Source organism: Polyodon spathula, chromosome 56 (genome assembly GCF_017654505.1).
Source record: "Polyodon spathula isolate WHYD16114869_AA chromosome 56, ASM1765450v1, whole genome shotgun sequence".
NCBI classification, from domain to species: domain Eukaryota; kingdom Metazoa; phylum Chordata; class Actinopteri; order Acipenseriformes; family Polyodontidae; genus Polyodon; species Polyodon spathula.
The window spans coordinates 794,096-812,517 of NC_054589.1; the positions used below are offsets into that span (position 1 = coordinate 794,096).

Consider the following 18,422-nt stretch of genomic DNA (forward strand, 5'->3'; position numbering starts at 1 on the left):
ATGGTGTCAATGGGCTACTTTATATGGTGCACAATGTTATCAATCACTGTACTTTAAAACCAAACTCTCTTCCAAATCCTGCACAATGAATACATTAGCAATGCTTTGGTCTAATATTTTAAAAGTATCTGAATTTCCCCCCAAAAAAAGCAAAAAATAACCTTGTAATCCCCCAAAGAAAATCTAATTGAAATAATTTTACCCAACATAAAAGCACAACACAAACATTTGCTAAAGCTATTTACCACAAGAGCTGCTGGTCACAAACACCCAACTACAGAATTATAACCTACACAATCTAAAATATCAAAGCTAAGTACTTGTAGCCACTTTTCACTTGCTTACTTAAACTGTATAGAACTAAATTAATATACAGATCTGTAAACACTTCAATTGGGCACTTACAATGCAGATAATTGGAAGCCCACTGAAAAATGCCTGGTTACCATCTCAAGTAGATGAGGAATGTATTGTGTAACCACAGCATCAATTACACAGCTTATTATACTCAGTTAAAGAAAGGAAAAACAAACAACAGGAGTTGGTGTTGTCTTCAAAGACTTTAAAAAGGATCCTCACAGTTTCCTCAAATAACTCTTAAGAACGTATATGCATGTATATACCGGATTACAGTTTTATATGGGTACAGTATTATAAGTAAACACTTAGGCCAAAATGCAAAGTATGAGTAATTTGAGAAATATAATATTCTGTAGAATCAGCAATACTGAACTAATTAAAGGAGAATGGCCCATACACAAAATGCCATGGTTTCAATCAACAGCTTGCGTTGTTGTATATCTGCTTTCACATTCTAACTCAATATTTGTAGATAATTAGGAGTTCAGGCCAATACAACACTACTGCGTAATGGACCAAATGCCACTAAAATAGGTTTTAAAAAATTTACCAACTCTATTTATCATGTTTGTAGAGAAACTTGATATTTCAACAGCAATTTTTGTTTAAGCCTAATTGTTTGTTTAGGCCGAGTATATATGAGTGATTTCATTATTTTGTTTTAATTCTAGAGCTTTATTAACACAATTGAACATACTTTCCAGTGCCCATCAATGATAACAACCCCCAAAACATGTGTTGCCTAGTTGGAATGCCAATAGCTCTTCACAATGCATTCCCTTTGCTCTCTAACTCAGGTGAAGTTATTCTGCATGCAGAGGAAATCAGTTTACTGCTCTGCAGCCGACAGGGGCTTTTATAAGAATGAACAGCAAGCAACAAGCTGCAATTTGTGGAAAGCCATAAAGGTGTCCTGCAAGCTTTTGTCATCTGAGATCACTGCTCTCACTGACAGCTTGATCAATCAGTCTTACAGACAGGGGAGATCAACAGCTACAACAGCTGCAGTACAGTAAAGTGAAATGTGTTAGTGGACGCACAGTCCCAGCTGAACGCAGCTGCGCTGGCGAGGGTGGGTTAGGGTTAGGGGTTTGTGCTGTAAGCAAGCTTGTTCCTGGACTCACATTTAATATACAATACAGTAGATGGTCAAAAAATACTTGGTATGGTTCTGAAGCAGCACAGTTATCGAAACAAATGTATTTTTCTTGTTGTTTAGAATCACTTTGTGTGTCACTTTCTGATCCAGCCATCACAACCCAGTGACTTTTTAAAACACAGAAGTTAAAAGCAAGCCTGTGTCCTAAACAGGATTTTCAAACATATATTCTTTGTGGTCATTTTTACTGTTGGATTTCTTTCATCCACTGGTAAATAGCTTTCAGTAATGTATTGTATTTGAGGGTGTATTGTATTGTATGTCATAAGCCAAACAAGCCAACTACAGAATAAAAAACAATAACACATACATCTCCAATTCCTGTTTAATCCTATTTGGTATCTGCACCAAATGTTCTTCTTGGAGACTGCAGGCAGACAGTTAGGTTTGTCATGTTTAGTGTCATTACAGAACTCCGAGTTCTGCAATGTTTCAACAGAAGAGGCACTCGAGACACTCAGATCTTATGAATGCTTATCATTTGCTAGCACAACCGAAATTGAGCACATCAATAGCCCTGTAATAGCTGGTATTAAGCATCAATGCTGTCAGTAAATGAATATTATTTTAGGAAAGAGCATTCAAAGTGAAATACCAGCTATACTATTTTGTTAGCGGGCTTTCCCTCACGTTAAAGATGCATTTGTCATGCAAATGTATTACATGATATATGAAAGCTGCATATGCTTGGTTTAGTCCTGATAGTCAAGACATCAGACCTGACAAACAGAATACATTCCCAATGTAGCCAAAATAATTAAGTACTTGCCTGTAATGCTGGAATTAAATAAGTCATGGTGCTCAATATATTTTCAGTGTTGCAGTACTTTTTAAATTACTTTTTAAAACAAAAGTTTTTATATTTAATTTTGTATGATTCCAGTTTTGCTTTTGACGTTAATAAATAGACTCTCTCTTATTCAGGTCGTATTTTGCTATTTAAACGCACATCGTCCTTTGTTTTACTGTGTGTACCTTGGTGACAGTTCTGAATGCTATTGTTTTTCTGTACAATACCGGTCACAGCAATACATTATTGTATACTCTTAGAACACAAAACAGAATGGCAACGGTAAATAATAAAGGGTTACCCCTCGAGGAGGTTTTTTTTGTAAGTTTCTATTGAAAGTTGGCACACAGCCATGTTTCTACATACAGGACATTTTCTAGTAGTATCTAGTAATAACTACAAGTATAGAACGAGATATACTGTAAAGGTGTACAGAAAAAAAAAAGATACAAATGTCATTAGGGGTGACCAGGACCCCCTGCAATGCCCTCTTTGCATAGCATGTAACATGTTTTATTCATATGAACACAACATCTGTGCATCTACAAAAAAATACATATTTTAGCATTAAGTTAAAAGAGAAATATTTTGTGCCCCAGTTTTCCCTGCCTAATTTGCACCCGCGGTGCACCAAATTCCCCTCTATAGATTGTATTCATGCCTATACAGTACTGTATTGCTAAATCAATTGATTTAACAACCAATCGCACAGCAGTCACTTGAGGTTCTAAAACCGCAGGTAATGTAAATTGTGGAATTATCTTTAAAATAGCCTCCAATGCCATTTGCAAGTTTGAATTTATATATTTATTAATTCTTATAATTGCATTAAGTCATTCAATGTACTGTATCAATGAAAATACTCTCAACTTCAACACAGGTTTCAGCTAAGCTGAACAGCAATCCACACTTTTCATAGACTTTAGCTCCACTTCATATAGTACAGTATAAATCTAGTATGAACCAGCTTGGGCCCTAAACTAACATTTATTCCTTGTTTTCAAACTGCAAAGCACCCTTCCTGGTTACAGTCCAGCATGGCCCTGGAACACCATTCAGTAATGCCAAATTGCAGTTTTATGATGAGGATTCATGGCCACTAGGGGCTAGGCCAAGCCCATCCAGTTCAGGAACCAGATTCAAACCCAGGCCTCCAGTGATGTGAGGCATGGGTGTTGAATGTGCTAGACTGCTGCTCTACCTAGCATCTCTTACTGTTAGTGTTATAAGGTGCAGTATATTATCTACAGGCCTGAGGGCAGCATGCAGCAATTAATGCAGTTATATTCCTGTCCTAACACACAGGTCCTACGTTAGCGCTTAACCTGCTGTATAAAGCTCATGGTCATGTTATTTAAGATAATTTATACTGTACCTTATTAATTGGACACCACATACACCCTTAAACACCAACTGAGGTAATTCAATGCAGTGTATACAATGAGTGCACAGTAGGGTAAACAGTGTTAGTTTCTATAGAACACTGAACATAATTGAGGCATCTTTAAATCTGCACAGCTTCCAAAAGCACACACTATACTACATCACCCTCGCAGTCGCTAAAACATGGCATAGGCTGTACTAATTATTATTCTATGTACAAATACTTACACATTTTAATGTACTATTTCATATAGTTTAAAATAGCATTTTAAAATAACTCTAGCAATAGTTTATGAGCGTGACATGTCGAATTCTAAGCTTGTGAACACTATAGAAAGTATTTACGTCAACAGAATATACTTTAGAGTTTGAGGAAACTATTAGGACCAAAAGGGTAACATTACCCTCCTTATGCAGGGTCTTTATAAATGTCCATGCAAAGTTGAAGAACACTCTCGCTTCCCAAGATGCAGCCTTCATTAGCTTAACCACTCACAACACTAAAGGCATAAACTAGATTCTAAGGACTTCAGGAATTTGTGGTCAAACATGGGTATGCCAAAATTCATCAAAACGTGATGTCTGGATGTGGTATGATGTAGACACGGACAGACACACCCACCCACCCACTCGCACAGGTACACTGCATAAACATGTAGACCATCGCTTTCAAAGCTATAGCCTTCATTAGCTTACATTTGTGAACCTAGATTATGTAAAATTATATTTTCAAGAGCTAACCAAGTTATCCCAGTTCAATGGCGGACACTAGATTGTTTATTATATGTGCAATGTTGACGTCACAGCAGGTATAGCGCATACAAAACGACCCTTGGTTTGCATTGCAAAATCACTTAAACAGGGGGGGAACACAAGAAATGACGTGCTCATCAAAAATAATGTAAAAACATATGACTTTCACGACTGCATTATAATAACTGTGTAAATCAATTAGCAAATTGGAATCTCATAAAAGCCCAATTATTCAGTTTGTTGAGGAAAATAAACCACACTTAAGGTTACAGCATCCCCCTAAACGTTGCTATTTACTTTTGCTACTTTGTCAACTGATGGTTTTACATTTATATTTTTTGTGTTTAGACATTTTATTTTTTAAAGACCAAAGAAACAGACTAGCCGCTACCGCGTTATGTAACAAACTCACCTGTCAGTTTCCAAACCACGTGTTACGCTGTTTGCAGTGTCGTGGTCCTCATTCTACACAGGCACCCACATCAGCAAATATGCCATAAATTAAACAACGATTTCCCCCAGCCAGGTGCAAATATCAGTAACCCCATTATAAAATTCAGAATTAATAACAGTAGTCCAAATTATTCGTCTAGTTCAAATTTATCAGTAGGACTTATTCCAAACGTGGATAATGATTTATTTAGACGTGTTCTTTCTTTTTGTTGTTGTTGTTTTTTGTTTTTGTTTTTTTAATGTCCACAGTTAAACAGTATTATATTGCGCTTGTTTAAGTAAAAGACAGATATTTACGATCGCCCAGTGTTATGTAATATCTGGAAATCTGCGGCAGGGATCAATCGGTTGTTCATAATTTCACGCAGCATTTCACAGCAGACTGCACTGCAAGTTAGAATGCTGCAGCTAAGCACCGCAATTTTCTTCCACGAACCACCTCTGTGGGGCTGCAGTAGCCTACCTTTGGCCAGCTTCGCTGCCGACTGATCCCATCCTTCGGGTCGAGGTCGACACTGTGGTATAGACCCAGTTCGGCCCCCCTATCTTCTGCGAAACAGTCTTATCATCTGGACCTATCTCTGACGGTGAATCCCTCAGCTTGGCTCCAGCCATCCCACTGTATATTCTCAATATGGTCTGGGCGCTGTTTCTTCCTTCACGCTTCAATCTGCTCCTTTACACTAGCCTCTCATCATATACTAAGCAGTCATTGCACCACACATATAATAGGTGCTCTTTCTTATGCTGCAAGACAATACCACACGATGTTACCGCATCATTATAGTAGTATCATCTCCCCTTTTGGAACAGTCCTTATATTTAAATCGGAGCACTTCTTTTTTTCTGTTTACGTCATGTGCATGTATTGTGTTACGTGTAGACCAATGATAATATTATCGGAGGCAAATAAACACCTGGCACCTGTCTTGGGCTGTTTCTTATTTGCGGTAGAATTTGTACTAAGAGCGTCCAAAAGGTTAGTACATTTTACACTGGTTCTAGTTACTAGCTAGCAAGGCTAGTTTCACAGACACTGACACTAATCTCGGTCTGTCCAATGTTACCGTAGGCAGGGGTAGTGTTATAATAGTGCAAATCAGGATTTGTGAAATTAGCAGTTAAAATTTTACTTAAAAAAAAAACAAAAAAAAAAAAACAATGAAAAAAAATTTTCATAATAATAATAATAATAATAATAATAATAATAATAATAATAATAATAATAATAATAATAACAACACATACCTCACAAATAATAATAAAAAAAGTACAAACTATTACACCACCTTTTAGTTTAGAGCTTACTAACATCCTCATCATTGATATGGCCGGAGCTTAAGACAAGGTGGCAGTGAAACAGTTAGTTTGTACTGCACCACACCTGTATTGGAACTAGTAAGAGAAACAGAGAATACAGCTGTGTACAGAATATGAAGCTATTATTTTAAAGTGTTCAGTCTTTATCATCCCAAAAAAACAGCAATGAGCACAACGTGGCAGCCATATTAGGTCCCAGGTCATGGTGAAGAATAGTGTTTACATTTTGCCAGTGGAGTTTCCCTCGCATTGGAAGTATGAAGTCATTATCTCAAGAGATGCTTAATATTGCAGTGAATTATCCTTCTAGTGACAGGCTTTTAAAAGCAGCTCATTAAGACCACTGTCAATTTAAAGACAATCTGAAGATCTTGATCTATTCAGACCAGCTTTCTAACACTATTTTAATCTGTGCATTCGGTGGTTGTTATAGTAACAGAGGGATTGCATTCAATTACAACTACATCATAGTATTGCCTCATAAAGTACCTACCGGCCACACAAAATATACTTTTTTTGTATATGTGGTTTGGTAGAATTTTAAAGTCCATTTGCAGTATTCTAAAACTACATGCACCGAATGGTAAACAATCTACTGATGTATATAGTGACTTGTCAAACACACACACAGAGTCTGATTACACCAGCAGAGATGTATAGTTACAACACATGATAAAGCATGCCCAGATAAACTGAACAGTACTGTACTTAGGGACGCTTTATATGTACAGTACAGTTACACGTTTGGAAAGTGCGTGCACACATTAGTGTGCGATTAACTCACTCTGGTAGCTTGAGTATTGTAAAGTGTGTGTTAGGGGTGTATGTAAAGGTGTACATGGTTCAGGTTAGGGAGAAACTGCTTCTTCTTGCCGAGTTACAGCGGACCCATACTGGGCCAGGAACCCAGTGAGCTCAAAAAAACATCTGCAGGTCTACACTTTGTTTTCTTTGCAGCCCCCAGGTCTTCTATAAGGGATACTCACTTAACTCCAACCTTCGGAACTTTTACTGGGACGTCCACTGAACTCCCAAGCTAACCCCAGGGCTTCTATCAGGGGCGCTTGCTGAACCCTCAATTCTTCCCAGAGTTCTGGTATCCAGCTTCTAGAAAGATTGGCAGCTGGAACTCTTTGACTGTCACACCAGCTCTGAGGTACACGAAGCGGGCTCTGGTCCATCCAAAGGCGGCCCAGCCTCTACAAGACTGAAAACAGTCTAGTTGCAGCTCTTTCTATTCACCTGCCTTGCAGAAGGATCAGCTTTAATATATTGATTGACCTTTGGCCAGCTAACCAGGATCAGGTGATCTTAATAAGCAGCGTTTTGTTATGTGTTTTTAAAGCTTACATCTTTAATGTCTAGTCACACATTATGAAATGCACCTGTGACTGACTGGCAATACAAGCAATACAGTGCATGTAAATCAAGGTTTTAACTAGAAGGCCACACATATTATCATATGAAAAAATCTCTATGGAAAATGGTAAATTAATACTTTGATTCAAATGAGTTCATGTCTGCTGCTTAGTTAAGATACAAATATATGCTGTATAGTTTTGCATGTAGAAAATGGAATACCAGATTTTCAACTAAGGCCTAAGGCCTATCTGTTATAATGAACCTCTAGAGTTGAAATGTTAAATATTAGACTGGTCTTAAACTTTTAAAACTGCCTAAACATTTAACCATTGCCAAAAACATGCAAGACAAACAATAGGTGTTAGCCTTAATGTACACTGGGGGCCATTCATTTCATATTCAATATTCAATAAAGCAGTCTTGTCCATAAATTTGAATGCTGTACAAAAGTATGGTAGCACAGCGTAGTATAATTATTACGTCAATGTGTCTGTTTACAGCTTTCTCAGGGTTTTAAGTTTTAAACAATGCAAGCATTTTATTAATGAATGCTATTGCAAGCAATGCAATACCTAGCACTGTATTTGAGTTCCACAACAAAAATAAAAAACAGTGATATTCATTGTATAAACTGTCCTTCTGTGTGTTAATGCTTATTTTGCCAGGTAATTGCTGCACTTGTGATGAAATGAACTATGCTTATTGTCAACAGTTTTGCTCAGTCTCTATAAAGTGATGTGAAAAGGCATCCACAAGGGACAATATGAGAAGTTTGTGAATTCCTTATGAACAGAAATATATATTATTTAAAATCCCATCAATAGTAACTACCAAACGAGATCACAGGTCCTTATATTCTCTGCATAATGAAAAACCCAGCACTGCCTCATTAGAAGATAGACCTATTCAATGCAATCCTTCAAAGAAACTCTTAATGCTTACTTGCACAGTAGCAATTATCCAGATTAGAAACTTCTTTCCTTTAATTTAAAAAAAATAAAATAACTGGAGAATATTCATTAAAATTTGAATAAACCTGCTAATTGCATTTGAAAACCAATATGCGAAAGAATTGTGAAACAGGCCACACTTGTGAATGTGTGGGTGTCTGTCGAGATAAATATAGCATTCTTTGCTATAGTCCTAATAGAGCTACTTGGTACAGGCATGATATATTATCATCAGTAATGTACGCTTGTTATATAGAATCTAGAATATATAGAATATAGAAGAGTTATATAGGACCAGGTCTGACATTAAAATTTTTCCTTTCCTGTCCAACATCAAAAAGGCGTTAATCCCAGGTCCCTAGCTGTTTGAATATTCTATATATGTTTTTTTTTCTTAGTCGCTGTCAGAGTTGAAGATAGTTTGTCTCGCTCACTTGTTTGGGGCTCCTGTTGGTGGAGGATGATTGTAAATCTTCACACAGACAGATTTGTTAAAAGTGACTAAAAAGCACAAACTGTGGGTTTTCTTAGAGTGATTGAAAACAAAACATTTTGTGTTTGAACGTGGCCCCGGGGTGCACAGGAGTCAAATATGGGTCAAAGGTCAAGTATAATCTTAGACGGATATACACTTTGACGTCACTACTGTGGTATTATGCATTATAATTCGGCTGTAAGAACACTTTGTTTTCTCTTAGCCGGAGCCTACTGTATAGATGTATACTGTATATATCTTTTAACTTCTTAGTTTATATCTGTCAGCCCCATTCCAGATACTTTGATGGAGACGGAATGCACGTATTTACCTGCATAAACACAAACGAGTATGTGTTCATTGGCGCCAGCTGATAAATCCCAGCTCATGTGGATTATAAAGGTCTGTCAAGTTATGAAGATCAATTGGTAGTCATTTGAATGAAAGCCTGAGTGCCATCTCCTGTGATTTGCTCCAGTTCATACAAGTGCTGCATTCTTTCCCTCTGCGGGTGGTGTGAAGATGCCAGGAGCTGTGTGTATACCTCAGTCTCACAGCTAATGGATGCCAGGGATCTTAAGGTCAAACCACATCAATGATGATAATTGCTGATCGACCAGTTTGATTTTTACGTTCTTCCTGTGTGTGACAAGATAAATTAAGGATAGAGAGAATTCAAACCACTTTATTGCCCTCTTATTGCATTCATTTCCAAATGCAAAGAGTACTTTTGTATTCCCAGCATGCACTATAAACTAAATTCTGTTGTTCACTGCTTCTCCGGAGTCTAAATGATAGTTATAGTTCTCTAAAGTCCATAATCCGCTTGCCTAGTTTTATTAGCTTCCTTGCCATTTTCATTATAAACAGAGACTTCATTACACAGAGACTATTTTCAGTTAGAACTTGCTGTGCTCTCCTTTACTTATTGTAGAAGTCTCCTCCAGGTAGGAGTCTCTAAGTTCATATAGCAAGAATAATCTTTCTGCCTGGTATTAGTAAAGCCTTTCTGAGCCTTCTGCGGGTGCAACACCCCCATAATGCAGCTGTAAATCCTGTTTAGCAGCCGTAAAGAATGGTGTTCACCTGCCGTTCTGCACTTTGCCTTCATTAATCCATTAAAATTATATTGAAATGCATTCAAATGAGGAGCATGAAATTGGGTGGGATCTGGATACTAAGCGGCAGAAACATTAGTGATGTGATGGGATTTTGCCTTGCACTTAGTTAATTGCTGACCCTCCAAAAACTTTACACCTCTTCTTACAAGGTGCAAACCATTGTAGAAGCGAGCAATTAAGAGGCTTCAGGATGGCTGCTATGGTACACTTTCAGATGTGGTGACACTTGGCTCTTGTTGGGGAGGCACGCAGGCACAGGCTGGGAGGAGAAGGGCAAGACGAGGAAGACCCCACATATTCAATCCCACGGTCACTTTGTTTGGGATGTGGTGCTAAAGCATTATTGTCTCACTCCGCAAGTCATCCTAGACCTAATAGCTGAACTGAGGGATGAGCTAGACCACAGCGTCAATCTAGGGACCGCTGTCCCTGCACATGTGAAAGTGCTGTGCTCTCTGCACTACTTAGCCTCTGGTACCTTTCAGACCACAGTTGGAATGTCTGGAGGGATAGCCCAATCCACCTTTTATAGACTGCTAGGCACTGGATGTCATGCTGAAAAGGGCAGGCCAATGCATATCATTTTCTAAGGATACTAGCATAACTGATGCTGGCTGAGGCTTTTCCAAACAACTTCATTTCATCCTGAGTGACCTCAGCTGTAAGAACTCTCAGACAGCTTTTATTTTATTTTCCGTGCACCAAGAAGACTTTGCTGCCCATCCTCTGCCCTTTTTTTTTTTAGTTTGCATTTTCATGCTCCACAAATATCGTGCAGCACCTACTGCTCTCTGTACTCCTAACTCCAACACCTCCGGACCTCATTATCAAAATTGCGGATTATTATTTGTGCATGTTGAGCAATTTGTATTGCTCTTAAGCTTATATAGGACGCAGTGCAAAATAATTGCCTGGCCGCAACGCAATTTAAATTTTGCATCTCCCCCATTATCTGCATGTTATTCTAAACAGACCTGCAGAATGCAATAGATGACCTCAACTTTTTGGTGGAATGTTGAGTTTATTTACAGTGTTTAATTACAGAAAAAAAAAAAAACAGGTGGTAAGCTGTTAAGAGGCTATTTGGACCATAGGGGGAGCCAGAGAGTAGCTTCACAGTCCCTTCGGTGTCTTGATCCCACAATCCCCCATGCAGTAAGGGTCCTCCTAGCCAGTACCTCCTTCCCTTCAGACGACCTGGTACTGGAGCTCTCAGGGTTAATCCTCTCTGGTAAAGTATAAGACACAAGTAAACAACAAACGTTACTTTCTTCGGTCCTTCCTCACAGCCTCCACTCCCCACACGCAACTGGAGGCTTCAGGCAAAGTAGTTCCCTATATTTACTTAAAGTTCCCTATATCTGACTAGAGAGATGTACCACAGTGCCACCTGTCGCTGGCAGGCCGGATACGCTTGAATACCTTCGCCCTGTCAGTTATTTCTCTGCATGATGTGCAAATCAGAGTTTCACCAGCACATGAATATTATAAACAAGGACTATGTCCATTATTGGGATTTGATACTTCTTTCCTGTGACTGAAATGTACTTGCAACAGGGAGATGCAGCTTTTGTCTAAAGCAGAACTAATGTCATCGCTTTCATCTGTGTAGCAGATCCAGTCATGTACAGGACAGCCCATTTACACAGTGTGCACTGTATTTTGCAGTTATTTCTCAAATTATGTTTGCAATAATCAGCAATTCAGGCTGGATGGGTTCCTTACATCAAAGACCTACAGTATTTAACAATTCTAATCAAATTAACATTATCAAACGACATGAACACCACAGTCCGTTGAACACTATCTTATGATTAGATAGTTATTATTCCATTACCAGATGATGTACAAGTGTTTACGGACAAGGAGCCAAAATTAATTGTTAACGGTAAAGTTTAAGTCTGTTGAGTTTTTAACTTTTATTCACATTTTACTATAGAAATATAAATAAAAAAAGGTTCCTGTCTCAGAACATAAATGTTGTATATTTCATCTGCTAAAATCCTTATTCAACAATATCCCTGAAGATTTTTTTTTTTATACTGAAAAAAACATTGAGAGGCATAAACCAATGAATCTTTATTGAGCCCTACAGATTCCCTATTCAGTGTCCTTTAATGTCTCAGCAACCTGTGGTCATAGAAATCTATCCCTGCCTGTTGCAAAACAAATTACATTTAATTAAGTCGTCTCACTCCCACTGTTTATTGAGACTTACGCCCTCACTGCCTTTCCTTTACCTTTGACGCTGCTTCACACATTTGTTTCACAACACTGCAGCCTGACTGACAAGCCTTCTTTACATCATGGCAAACATGGATTTTGTATTTTTGTTTGAAAACTTGAGTACCATTTACTGTTTCAAAATGTGGAAACAAACTACCTGAAATGTTTGCTTTTCATAGCTATCTGCATGTTCCGAATGCTGTGTGTAACTGTATAGAAACCTGGAAGGCCATTTCTTTCTTAGAAGTTGTGTGGACGCTTAAAATGTGCTCCAAACAACAATTTGAATTCAGTCCCGGCTTGCAGGTCTTATAGGCAAACTGTCAACTACACTGCAGCATCGATTTCCAATAAGATTTGGGGTCACAGACCAAAAACTCCAGGGGCAAGCAGCAATAAAACAGTAGCAACCAGCGCTTCAAGAGAAAAAAAAAAAAAAATCACTTTTTGGACTTGAACCTTGCAAACGATTTCTTAGCTAAAAATAAAGTATTGAATTTTATTTTGTGTGTATTATGGGAAATATTGGAAAAAGCACTTTACTAAAACAGATCAAACCGGAGCCAGAGGCTGGAAGCGAAAATAAAAACTGCAAGTTAAGCGCAAAGACTCACAACGTACAATACTGGAGAGTGATCTAGCATCAGAACTTGCTGAACAAGAACAAAGCAAAGCCAGCCAGGCATTTACAATGCAGCAGATTACTGTGCTGTAGCTGTCGCCTGGGATCAAAGCAACGGCTTTGTGAAAAGTTCACGGCGTGACCTTGGGACATGGCAAGGTCCTACAAAGGGGAAGCAAGATGTTACAGTATCTTCTTGTTAAAGATACACACAACATTAAGCCTCATTAGTACCACAGCAATAGTACGTTCATTTACTGTATATGCCCTTGATGGTTTAATTGATCTTCTGCTTCACGTTGAAGGCCAATTCAAAGCTTTGGTGAACATTTCTAAAATAATCTCACTGCTTAGTTTACATTAATGGTCATTGTGTTTTTCTGCCACCCCAAAATTTCAAAACCTGATTTCTCCCAGCCCTCTTTTCACTGTATTTTGTATTGCATGTAGTAATGTTAATGAGCCGGTCAGTAAATGACCCCTGGATTAATGTAGAGTTTAAGAGCAGTGGTATTACGATCTGTGTTTAAAACACTGTAAATGTATTATTTAATTATTTCTTTAGCTTGCTCGGAGAATGCCATGCACATGGTCATATGACGTTGCTATCTTTGCTTTGCTTTACTACGCTTCACACTGCCTTTAGTATTGAATGCCACTGTCAATCTATTAGGGGTTCTCTGTTGAAATCAAATCCACAGTCGTAGCCTTCAGAGGCTGTTTAATGGATTGATTTTCAGAACTGTCGGATCTGCCAGTTAATAACACTGGAGGTGTTTTGGACTGCCAATTTATCAAGGCTTGCTACAGGGCCAATAAAAAGGGGGCCAGTGCATCCCATGAGAAATGAGATGAAAAGCAGATGTCTTCAGGAACAGAATAAAACACTGCCACTGCACAGCACGTGAGCCATTCCAGGTTGTTTACATAAACTAAGATAATGTGTAATCTGAAATGTCTCAAACTGCTAATTTTCTTGATCTACCACAGTTTTATTTATAACACATATTCGTACACATTTTAAGAGTGTGCGATTCTATATACTGGGTGTAGGTTTATTCAGATATTTTAAGAGTGTGCGATTCTATATACTGGGTGTAGGTTTATTCAGATATTTTAAGAGTGTGCGATTCTATATACTGGGTGTAGGTTTATTCAGATATTTTAAGAGTGTGCGATTCTATATACTGGGTGTAGGTTTATTCAGATATTTTAAGAGTGTGCGATTCTATATACTGGGTGTAGGTTTATTCAGATATTTTAAGAGTGTGCGATTCTATATACTGGGTGTAGGTTTATTCAGATATTTTAAGAGTGTGCGATTCTATATACTGGGTGTAGGTTTATTCAGATATTTTAAGAGTGTGCGATTCTATATACTGGGTGTAGGTTTATTCAGATATTTTAAAAGTGTGCGATTCTATATACTGGGTGTAGGTTTATTCAGATATTTTAAGAGTGTGCGATTCTATATACTGGGTGTAGGTTTATTCAGATATTTTAAGAGTGTGCGATTCTATATACTGGGTGTAGGTTTATTCAGATATTTTAAGAGTGTGCGATTCTATATACTGGGTGTAGGTTTATTCAGATATTTTAAGAGTGTGCGATTCTATATACTGGGTGTAGGTTTATTCAGATATTTTAAGAGTGTGCGATTCTATATACTGGGTGTAGGTTTATTCAGATATTTTAAGAGTGTGCGATTCTATATACTGGGTGTAGGTTTATTCAGCGATTGGCAGAAACCATTTCATTGCAACTCTATTTGCCGATTCAGGGTCACATGGTCAAAAGGGAGATTGTGATGTTACAGAATATTATAGTAAAGAATATGTGGTATTTCTTAATCCTGCAATGCAACAGTTTTCACAACAAGCCTCAAACAGTCAATATTTTTAAAAAGTAGTATACCACAGTGCTTACACTGAGGTACTACACAACAGGTCAATATTATATTTTTAAAGAGACACTATTTTAGGGACAGTTTGAACTAGACAAGTTCAAAAGACACCTTTTTCATTGGCCATGTCGATGAAGCACATGCAAGAATGAAAAATAAAGAATGTTTTATATATATATATATATATTATTAACACTGCTCCTGAGACAGACCCTCTCATGGAAATTCGCTTTCTGGTAATTATTGCTCAAAGTTATTGCTGGCAATTATTGTTGAGTTTAAACTGACCCAAGGCACAGCAGCACTCAAACAATTAAGAATTACTTTAATGGGAAGTGTGGTCATTGTTTTTCAGTAATGGACTAATTCTGGTTGTAAAAAAATGCCAATTTCTTAATATTCTGTGTAATATATATAATATATATATATATATATATATATATATATATATATATATATATATATATATATATATACACACACACACACACACATAATTGCATGGGCTTGGGAAGGTGTGAGGTCATGCACATAACTGGAGTGAGGGAATACAACGCCAACTTGAAATACATTATACACTCAATGCAAACAACACTATTTTCTGGCGACGCAATATATGAAAACTAAAATAATGTATACAGCCTGCATATAAGTTAGTGTAATACAGTACAGTAAAACATACAAGTTAAACAGCTGTGTACAGTACCTTACTATAGATCTTGTGACTACAAGGTAGCAAAACAATATTTGATAGAAGTATGCACAGTATTTGGCCAATTGAGCTGATAAACAGCTGTATCATAAGACTAACCATTACCTCCATGAAGGCTCATAGTGTGCCGAGTCTCGAGTTTTACACATTGGCTTTGCCATTTTCTGTGTCTTTCTTGCCTGCTTTTCCCGCTGTCTTCCGTCACTATCCGCGCTACGTTATAGCTGAAACACTCAACGTCTTTTTTTTTTTTTTTTAATTTCTGTATCATTATTTATTTATTTAGTTGTTTGCATTATGCAATTATCTCAATTAAAATGCAATATACAACAGACTTTGGGACTGCGTAGCTTCATGCAATTAAGCGAATTCTCCATTTAGCAGATATGCATTTAACCGTATCATACGATCATAGTAACTGATGCACTGAAAAACTATGATTCCCCTTTCCTCCTTCGTCATCACATCCAATGGTATTCCTGCTTGAGTATTAAATACCTTGTTAACCAAGTAGTCGTCGATGAGACAGAAACAAGGCTACATTGCCACCTTGTGGTTACTGCTTGTAAAACTATGCCTATAATTTCAACCCTTTCTGGGGATGTAATATCACTTGACTTTCATGGTTAGGACTGTTAATGCATACCAATTTGTTTCTGATTATTAACATTCTCTTCACTGACTGGATATCTGACTCCGCTGCTGTACTCTTGAACTTGAAACATTATTATATTTTATTTGAGAGTTGTTCCTTCAAATAGTGTTTTCATTGTCCAATCCCATTGCAAACTGCATAACCTGTAATCTGTTTTGTTCTGACTGCTGATTCTGTGCAAGTCAACATCTGCAAGGTGTTGTGCAGAAAACCACACAGTAGATTAGTAATGCATCATCACTCGCTCTGCTCCAGTGTCAGCCTCCATCGGCAGACAGGTCTGTTTTAATTAATGCTCATGCAATCCAAGCCAGAGCACAGTGTGGAACAAGATAGCAAAAAGAGCTCAACGTTTCTCAAAAGATAATAAAAAGTGATGCAACCTTTGGGGCCTCGCAGACTGATTGCACAGCCTCAGGCGTCAAATGTATTGTTTTCAATAGCAAACTAACCTTTGTTGTAGAGCTATAGGGTTTGATTATGATAATGGGGGTAATCAATGGGATATAAATGTCAACAAAAGGTTTAGAAAGAATGTTGCTCTGCATTATCAATGTAATAGTCTGATCCAGAGTACTTCATAGACAGTTTAACAAAAATAGACTTGTCTCTCATCAGTCATTGATTTGTATTATTAAGCAGATAGCACAGGTTTTATTAAAGACGAATATACAGCATTGTGACAGAGAGCAAATGCAAGTCAACAATCACCCTCCCGACCTGTGAGGGTGCTGTATAACAGGAACAGTGTGCCCCGGACTGGATGGTTTGGCAGTTCATTCCAGGGCCAGTCAGAAGTCGGCCATCCAGAAAGGGGGCAGAGTCACAATACCAGAAGTCATCGCTTTAACGAGGTAGGCGATGTGTCAGTCATGGATTGGAGGAGACGTGATTGCACTCGCTACTGAAGGGGGCGGGACTGAAGGTATATCAGGGGATGTGACCAAGCAATCTGTTCCTTTGTTATGGTTACAAAAGGACCTGTAAAAGATTACTGTGCTGTAACAAGAAACCAGGAGTTTTTCTGGGTTTTTTTTTGTCACTCTATTAAACGGTCACATTTGTTGTTTATAGAAGGCTAAACTCTGGGAGCTGTAGATAAACAGCCAGCAAACAAACCCAGACTACACTTCACCATTGTGCACGTATAAACCTGTAAATCACCACTTTCACTAAGAGCACTCACTCTGGACTTGTGACCATGTTGTGCTTGTGTGTGTCTTGTTTAGTGTCTTATTATTTCAGGACTGAACCCCTGTTTTAACTGAGCGATACACATTGGTGTCTAGAGCCAGTTATTATTATTTTAAGAGTCGAGAGCACGCAACTCAGCCAAGTAAAAACATTAGGTCATCCAACATTAACACTGAATAAGGACCTGGGAAACCAGGTGATAAAGTAACAGAACAGTTTTTTTTTGTTTAAAGTGATGATCCTCGGTATGCTTTACATGATTATCATCAGAATATATATTTTAAAAAATTGCCTCTTTTTGGCATTTTAAGGTTTACAAACAATGCTTAGATAAAGTGTTACAATCTGGCTCCAATTTCCTAGTGCATTTAATACTACACAATATGTATACGTTATATGTGCAATATCACATGCTAAATAACAAAAAAAACTGGATTTGAATGAATTGCCCCAATTAGCATGACCATGCCCATATTGTTCAGAATAAGTTTTTAACTAGGCTTTTGCCAGACTATAGTCGTTAAACTGCATTTGCCTTTAAAAGCTTTACACTTTAAAGTCCATTTCTCACTTCTTGGTCACACTATCCGTGGCAATATTATCACAGGGTCCCATTTTGTGTGCTGAATATCTTTTCTCTGCTTACTTTCAATATACAGTACTGTACTTTAATATGGAAACGGATGTACACTATTAATAAAGTTTCTGCCATTTCCTGGTAGCTAATCACTTCCCGTGCAGTTCAGACTGTTAATAGCCCTTTAGAAAGAAAGGAAATGATGGTATCACTAAAAAGCAGCCATCTTCTCTGTACTGGACTGCACGGTTGATATCTTTCCTGGTAAACCTCTATTTAAACATGCTGTGCCACCCTACTGTACTAAAACCGATGCGTTTGAGTAATATGATACAGTAAACAGCTTCACTCTATATGAAACAAGAAGCACTTTCTGTATATTTATATGTTGAAGTGCCTTGCTAACT

The 18,422-nt window shown here is 37.7% G+C and overlaps 1 protein-coding gene across 5 annotated transcripts in view; it reads right to left on the reverse strand.

Moving 5' to 3' along the window:
• The window catches only part of LOC121307480 (potassium channel subfamily T member 1-like), a 75,815-nt gene extending 70,238 nt beyond the window's left edge, over positions 1-5,577 (reverse strand). For all 5 annotated transcript variants that reach the window (XM_041239653.1, XM_041239652.1, XM_041239650.1 and 2 more), the window contains exon 1: positions 5,362-5,577. In XM_041239653.1, the coding sequence (XP_041095587.1) occupies positions 5,362-5,513 (152 nt within the window). In that variant the 5' untranslated portion in view covers positions 5,514-5,577. The remainder of the gene's footprint in view (positions 1-5,361) is intronic.
• Positions 5,578-18,422: the final 12,845 nt, after the last annotated feature.